The sequence below is a fragment of the Oncorhynchus tshawytscha genome, linkage group LG04 (assembly GCF_018296145.1).
Source record: "Oncorhynchus tshawytscha isolate Ot180627B linkage group LG04, Otsh_v2.0, whole genome shotgun sequence".
Taxonomy (NCBI): Eukaryota; Metazoa; Chordata; class Actinopteri; order Salmoniformes; family Salmonidae; genus Oncorhynchus; species Oncorhynchus tshawytscha.
The window spans coordinates 7853217-7861601 of record NC_056432.1 but is presented as its reverse complement, the minus strand read 5'-3'; the positions used below and the strand labels follow the sequence as shown (position 1 = coordinate 7861601).

The following is an 8385-nucleotide window of genomic DNA, read 5'->3' as shown; positions in this document are numbered from 1 at the left end:
ACATCACTTATACTAGTCATTTCCATTCTAATCCATGAAAGGAAGTGATCATGTGCACACATTAGGATAGTTTATTGGCACACATCCTTACTCTGCTAACTAACTAGTTTATTGAAAGAAAAACAACCATGTCATCCTGAATAGATCAGCATTCATTTATCCAGACAGGCCAGGCCCGAGGCTCCAGACAGGTAGGAGACAGAAACAACCGTGGACAAGAAGATTCGCCAAACAGCATTGGTTGATTGTTTTATTTAATTTCAAAACACAAGTGTTGCCTGTTTATTATTTTTCTCTCATTTATTTTCTTTTTTTTTAGAAAATGGAAAAGAAGTTGCCTTGTACAAACATTTAAAAATGACTAACAGAAAAGAGTCTGTACACATTCTGTAAAGATAGGAGAGGGGTTAAGCTCAGAAGAGGGTGATTCATGGTAGAACACAGCTCCTCTATCCTACAGTAGCTTTTCTTTTTTCATTACATTGACCCTTAAGCATGTGACCCCAGATGACCCTGTATAGTTGCACCCCAGGGCAGGAGAGGACAGGTGCGACCCATAGCCAGGCTTGGTGGGCAGCAGCCACACATAGCAGGGGTCTGGTGAGGGAGTCAGTGGAGGTTAAGGGGGTTTGGACTGTTGTGCTTCTAGTGACCCATCCAAAACCAGGTATATGCTTTTCTCCATCTTCCCAGAAAGAGAATCCTCCTGACAGTTCTAGCAGGGCTCGGATTTCATTCGTCGAAAACAGTTCCAACATAATTATCATTGTCGTTATCAACATAATTAAATCAATCAATTATTAATGGATACTTGGTGACAATGCATAATCAGTCATTATTCAGTGCTGTTTTCAGCATTCTGCAACCCGGGTGCCAGTGGTTCTCCACCCAGGGACAGAGAGCTTCCTTCAGGCTTGGTTAGACGGAGCAGAGCGGAGCGAGGCCTGGATAGAGCCAGAGCTGGAGGAGAGAATTGTCGGTCAGCAGCCAGGGTGGAGCTGGGCTGGATAGGATAGTGGGGTTAGTAAGTGAGTTACTTGAGAAGTGCTATTTGTTGCCGAGCAGCTCCAGCTGGTCCTGGTACTCTGTGAAGAGCCTCTGGAAACGCAAATTCTGTCCTATGACAGGCAGCAGCTCTCTCAAGAGGTCCCTCTTCCGCAGGCCCTGGGGACAGACATACAGGTCAAAGGGCAAGTCACACCACATGATCATTTCACTGTGTTTGGATTGGAGCTCATTACTGGAACTCCTATTCTAATTGAGCCTCGACCTCCCATCACGAGGAGTGTTCCTGTAACCAACGCTGTTAGGGACCCTCTCTGGGATTGACCCAATCCCATAAATCACTGTTCTCTCAATTATCATTGCTATTTCATTTGGGATTAGGGACGGGTATTTGAAATGATTTCACTGTTCGAGTACTCTCATTAAAATGATTTCACTGTTCGAGTACTCTCAATAAAATGATTTCACTGTTCGAGTACTCTCATTAAATGATTTCACTGTTCCGAGTACTCTCATTAAAATGATTTCACTGTTCGAGTACTCTCATTAAAATGATTTCACTGTTCCGAGTACTCTCATTAAAATTATTTCACTGTTCGAGTACTCTCAATAAAATGATTTCACTGTTCGAGTACTCTCATTAAATGATTTCACTGTTCCGAGTACTCTCATTAAAATTATTTCACTGTTCGAGTACTCTCATTAAAATGATTTCACTGTTCGAGTACTCTCATTAAAATGATTTTAGAGTACTCGCAGGATGATTAAAAACAGCTGAAGGTGGCTGTCTCACATTTCAGCCACACCTGTTTTAAATCCAATTCTGTTGCTAAGTATTTACAGGATCTATGCTTGTGTTTTCACAGGAAGCCCCATTCTGTTCTTCTGTCCAATTACTGGTAAGAGCTGACCTGATTGGTCAAAAATACCAATTAGTCAAAAAATATATTTAAAAAAAATACTTAATTGGGCAGCTTGTTTAAACGCAGGCTAAATGCTGTAGCAATTGAGCCCGGGGGCAAGATTCATTCGGTCCTAGCCGTGCTGCCTTGTAGGCACCATGTGCTGCCTTCTAGGCACCATGTGCTGCCTTCTAGGCACCATGTGCTGCCTTCTAGGCACCTACCAGGGTTGTCGGCTCCCAGGCACTGCCGGCAGACTTGTGCACTGGTCCCAGTAAGTCTTTACAGAGCTCACGTAGCCGATAATCAGAGCCTGCCGGACCAAACACAAAGGTTAGACAGCAAGAAATAAACGTAAAGTAAAAGGAAAGTTCCGGATTTTACAACTTAGATGGTTTTCTCATCCTGAAACGAGTCTATGGGCCATGAGAGACTATAATCCATGGTTCATTTTTCAGCTACTACAATCTTTAACTTACTTTGGCCACTACCAGCTAACAATCAATGGAAGGGACATGTGTGCATGTTAAAAAATAAACTGCCAAATCACATGACCAAATAACGGAGTTGATTTCAGTTAATTTTGCCACACTTGCATTCCATCCACTTCCTCTATGGGCCCTGGTCTAAAGTAGAAGGGCATAGGTTGTCATGTGGGACACAGTCTGAGCTCACCCTCAGTGACCAGGAAGCGTGCATAGATGAGCAGCCAGTAGTGGTACTCTGTGCTGGAGCGCAGGGTGAGGGCTGAGGCCAGCTGGTTCTCCAGGAAAACCAGGGTCATGCCATGCTGCAGGTGGTGTGGGGTGGACGACAGTCTGGAGGCCAGGCGACCCGCACTGGGAGAGGAAAACAACCACATTAAAACATCGGAAAAATAGGAAAAGGTTTGGCAAAGTTTTCTGGATTAACGTAGTTTCATCATTTTTGGGTAGAAAGTTAATGCCACAGTCTACTTGCACATTTACGGTGTAAAAATCACTACAACCAAGCAACGACTGTATCTGTGCATTAACAGTCACCTTGACGACACTAACTAGCTACTTCCCTCGTCGGAACATTAACAGTCACCTTGACGACACTAACTAGCTACTTCCCTCGTCGGAACATTAACAGTCACCTTGACGACACTAACTAGCTACTTCCCTCGTCGGAACATTAACAGAACTGCTGGATAGCAGTGCTCGGCAGACGCGGGGGGGGGGGCAGTGTAGGGTCGAAGGTCACAGTGTAGCTACGTTGTGAAACACCAAACGTGCACTCTCCACCGAGTAGACTGTATCCCGTGACTTCCAAATAGTGACCAACGTCATGAACATGGCTAAACCTTGGAGGAAAACGTTTGGCCATGTTATCGCTGGAGACGACAGTGGGGAACACCTCAGGTCAACACAACACCTCCATACAGTATAGCGCTAGTTGACATGGTGATCAATTACAGTCTACTTCTCGCTTGCCCATTGAAATAAACAGCACTAGTTAACTAGTGGCCGCTATTTAATATCTGTTCAAATGTCTGTTCAAATGGGCGTGGCGTGCAGCCTTCAACGGCAGTGGGCGTGGCGTGCAGCCTTCAACGGCAGTGGGCGTGGCGTGCAGCCTTCAAAGGCAGTGGGCGCGTGGCGTGCAGCCTTCAACGGCAGTGGGCGCGTGGCGTGCAGCCTTCAAAGGCAGTGGGCGTGGCGTGCAGCCTTCAACGGCAGTGGGCGCGTGGCGTGCAGCCTTCAACGGCAGTGGGCGCGTGGCGTGCAGCCTTCAACGGCAGTGGGCGTGGCGTGCAGCCTTCAACGGCAGTGGGCGCGTGGCGTGCAGCCTTCAACGGCAGTGGGCGCGTGGCGTGCAGCCTTCAACGGCAGTGGGCGCGTGGCGTGCAGCCTTCAACGGCAGTGGGCGTGGCGTGCAGCCTTCAACGGCAGTGGGCGTGGCGTGCAGCCTTCAACGGCAGTGGGCGCGTGGCGTGCAGCCTTCAACGGCAGTGGGCGTGTGGCGTGCAGTCTTCAAAGGCAGTGGGCGTGGCGTGCAGCGAGGCTATGCTCATGATCGTTTTGTGTGATACCGTTCCTGCAGTAACTGCAGTCTACAGATTACTGTCAATATGACACAACATGTGAAAATGTCTGAGAACATTTTGAGACAGAAAAGGAAAAACAAGCTTTTTCTTATTGGATGAGTTCGGATAGTACCTCCCCCTGTTTTAGTCTGGTTTCTGAACACGACCCTGCTGTTCACCATTAACATGACATCTCCATCTGAACCGTTCAGCTCTTAATCAGAGACCTTCAGCCCTGGTCTTAATCATGAGTAAATGTGGTGAGTATCAGTCTGTGTAGGAAGATGTTTCCCTACACTCTGATCCTGGGTCAGTTTAGCATTGTCCCCACTAATGGATAAGGTTATGATAAGTTGATCCTAGATCATCGTTAACAGTCAAGACTCACTTGAGGTTGTGTCCCTGTGTGAGAGCCAGGGGTCCCTGTGACACGGGTGCATCCTGGGAGGAGATGCAGTTCTTGAAGTCGGCACACTGCACCAGGGAGTCCTGTTTATCTGCTATTAGGTTCCTGACACACCACAAGATAATTACAAGGGTAATATAGAATATGTGTGACTTTCATGATTTCTTTAAAGTATGTGTGTGTGTGTCTTACCATGTCTCCAGGGAGGAGTTGAAGCAGTAGGACTTCCCATTGGAGAGACCAATGACTGGGACCCCCTGCTGTGTCAGTAAAGACTGGGACACAGTGCATTCTGTGCCTAGGAGAGGAGACAAGGAGAGGATGAATACGAGGGAAGAGAGACAGGAGAGGATGAATACGAGGGAGGAGAGACAGGAGAGGATGAATACGAGGGAGGAGAGACAGGAGAGGATGAATACGAGGGAAGAGAGACAGGAGAGGATGAATACGAGGGAGGAGAGACAGGAGAGGATGAATACGAGGGAGGAGAGACAGGAGAGGATGAATACAGGGAAGAGAGACAGGAGAGGATGAATGAATACGAGGGAGGAGAGACAGGAGAGGATGAATACGAGGGAGGAGAGACAGGAGAGGATGAATACAGGAGGGAATACGAGGGAGGAGAGACAGGAGAGGATGAATACGGGAGGGAGGAGAGACAGGAGAGGATGAATACGAGGGAGGAGAGACAGGAGAGGATGAATACGAGGGAGGAGAGACAGGAGAGGATGAATACGAGGGAGGAGAGACAGGAGAGGATGAATACGAGGGAGGAGAGACAGGAGAGGATGAATACAGGGAAGAGAGACAGGAGAGGATGAATACGAGGGAAGAGAGACAGGAGAGGATGAATACAGGGAAGAGAGACAGGAGAGGATGAATACGAGGGAGGAGAGACAGGAGAGGATGAATACGAGGGAGGAGAGACAGGAGAGGATGAATACGAGGGAAGAGAGACAGGAGAGGATGAATACGAGGATGAGAGAGGAGGAGACAGGAGAGGATGAATATGAGGGAGGAGAGACAGGAGAGGATGAATACGAGGGAGGAGAGACAGGAGAGGATGAATACGAGGGAGGAGAGACAGGAGAGGATGAATACGAGGGAGGAGAGACAGGAGAGGATGAATACAGGGAAGAGAGACAGGAGAGGATGAATACGAGGGAGGAGAGACAGGAGAGGATGAATACGAGGGAGGAGAGACAGGAGAGGATGAATACGAGGGAGGAGAGACAGGAGAGGATGAATACGAGGGAGGAGAGACAGGAGAGGATGAATACAGGGAAGAGAGACAGGAGAGGATGAATACGAGGGAGGAGAGACAGGAGAGGATGAATACGAGGGAGGAGAGACAGGAGAGGATGAATACGAGGGAAGAGAGACAGGAGAGGATGAATACGAGGGAGGAGAGACAGGAGAGGATGAATACGAGGGAGGAGAGATGAATACAGGGAGAGGAGAATGAATACGAGGGAAGAGAGACAGGAGAGGATGAATACGAGGGAGGAGAGACAGGAGAGGATGAATACGAGGGAGGAGAGACAGGAGAGGATGAATACAGGGAAGAGAGACAGGAGAGGATGAATAGGGAGGAGAAGGAGAGGAGAGGGAGGAGAGACAGGAGAGGATGAATACAGGGAAGAGAGACAGGAGAGGATGAATACGAGGGAGGAGAGACAGGAGAGGATGAATACGAGGGAGGAGAGACAGGAGAGGATGAATACGAGGGAAGAGAGACAGGAGAGGATGAATACGAGGGAGGAGAGACAGGAGAGGATGAATACGAGGGAGGAGAGACAGGAGAGGATGAATACGAGGGAGGAGAGACAGGAGAGGATGAATACGAGGGAGGAGAGACAGGAGAGGATGAATACGAGGGAAGAGAGACAGGAGAGGATGAATACGAGGGAGGAGAGACAGGAGAGGATGAATACGAGGGAAGAGAGACAGGAGAGGATGAATACGAGGGAGGAGAGACAGGAGAGGATGAATACGAGGGAAGAGAGACAGGAGAGGATGAATACGAGGGAAGAGAGACAGGAGAGGATGAATACAGGGAAGAAAAACTAAGCTTTAAAAACATTTTAGACCGTCAGTAGGGCTGAAAGTATAGATTATATCCCACGCGCTCTGCACAGGTTTGAGTAATAATAACAAAGTCAAGCAGGTGACATGACAGCGTGGGAGGACGTGCCCCCCCCCACGGTTCATATTTAAAAGTATGTCAGACCACGCACTGTCTCAGAAAATCTTCTCACCCCAAAAGATTGAGTGACAGGAAAGTACTGACAGTCTTCCAGGTATTCATAGAACCATAGTTATAATGTAGAACAGAAGTTACTAATGCACCTTTCAGACCGTCAGTGCAGTTGAAGGTATGGACGACGTCTACCAACAAGGTCACGAGGAATAGCACTAACCTCAGAGGAATAGCACTAACCTCAGAGGAATAGCACTAACCTCAGAGGAATAGCACTAACCTCAGAGGAATAGCACTAACCTCAGAGGAATAGCACTAACCTCAGAGGAATAGCACTAACCTCAGAGGAATAGCACTAACCTCAGAGGAATAGCACTAAACTCAGAGGAATAGCACTAAACTCAGAGGAATAGCACTAAACTCAGAGGAATAGCACTAAACTCAGAGGAATAGCACTAAACTCAGAGGAATAGCACTAAACTCTGATTAATGCACCAGTGCCACTGGAAAAATGGTAGAGCCCATGGTGTGGCAGGATGCGACGTCGACCTTGTAAAATCTTGACAACGCGCAGGGCGACAACCAGGTAGCAGCTGCGTACATCTCATTTCAGGGGGACGCCTCTCAGCGTAGCCCAGGATGTGGTGACACTTCTGGTCGAGTGGCATCTCACACCTTCTGGGACAGGGAGCCCTACTCCCTTGTAGGCCTGAGTGATGACATCCACAAGCCAGTGTGAAAGCCCCAGGCTTGGACAATGCAAGGCCTTTTGACTTCCCACCGAAGCACAGAAACAGCTGATCTGACTTCCTGCAGTGCTCCGAGGTTTGCATAGAGCGTATGAGGGAAAGGAATGGACACAGGAGATTAGTTCACTCATCCTCCGCATTCTGGAAAGGATGGCTTGATTGATGTGAAGGGGTGATAAAACCCTTAGGTAAAAAGGCTGGATTGAGCCATAAGGTCGCACCTAGGTCATCTGCCTTCTATCGTAGGTAGACCGGGCTCATAAAGAGCTCACTCACGTTTCGCTGAGCTCCTCTGCATGCTTGAAAGGAAGTTACGTCCGAGAATAGCAGGATCGCAGGTGATCAGTAGAGGGTCGGGCACTTCAGATGCCACACACATAGCTGTAGTTGGTCTGGGCTGGGATGCAATAACCTGCATTCCAACTGAACGCAGCTCCTGTCTGTGAGGGAACTGCCATGGCTCTCCCTCCTGTGCTGAGCCTGAGAGACCATGTGCAGTGTTGCTAAGATCGGGGGGTCGGAGGCCCTCTGGCCATGTGTGGGCTAAGGTGTCCCAGGGGGCTCTTGAACTCTGAACAAGGTGGTAGACTTCTTGTCGCGGGGGAACGGCAGCGGTTTGGAACAGCACGAGAACCTGTTCGCCTCATAGCAAACATCCCACTGCTCCCTCTGGTTCTCCGCTCAGCCGCGGGCCGAAGAGCAGTCTGTTCTCTGTTCATAAACGCAAACGCCTGAAGAGATGCGCCATTCAGGTTGCAGAAGTCCTACTGACCTTGCCGTGGTAGGCAAGGGCCCGCGGGTCAGACCAGCATCTCCGAAGCTCCTTAAGAACAGACGGTGAAGGCCTTGGCCTTTCTAGGGAGTTTTTCCTAGCCACCGTGCTTCTACACCTGCATTGCTTGCTGTTTGGGGTTTTAGGCTGGGTTTCTGTACAGCACTTTGAGATAACAGCTGATGTACGAAGGGCTATATAAATACATTTGATTTGAAGGTGGCATACTGAACAGTGTCGCTGCCTGGGCCTTCTTAAAGAATGGGTTAGCTGCGGGGGCTGTTGCTTGAGGGTCATCAAG

General features: G+C 48.8%; 1 protein-coding gene across 1 annotated transcript in view; it reads right to left on the bottom strand.

Annotated features, from left to right (window-relative positions):
• Positions 1-223: 223 nt before the first annotated feature.
• Positions 224-8385, bottom strand: part of LOC112246624 (protein HIRA) — a 48983-nt gene continuing 40821 nt past the window's right edge. Inside the window, 5 exon segments of the mRNA XM_042320273.1 lie at positions 224-1164; positions 2132-2220; positions 2583-2746; positions 4346-4468; positions 4556-4661. Of these exon segments, the coding sequence (XP_042176207.1) occupies positions 1048-1164; positions 2132-2220; positions 2583-2746; positions 4346-4468; positions 4556-4661 (599 nt within the window). The 3' untranslated portion in view covers positions 224-1047.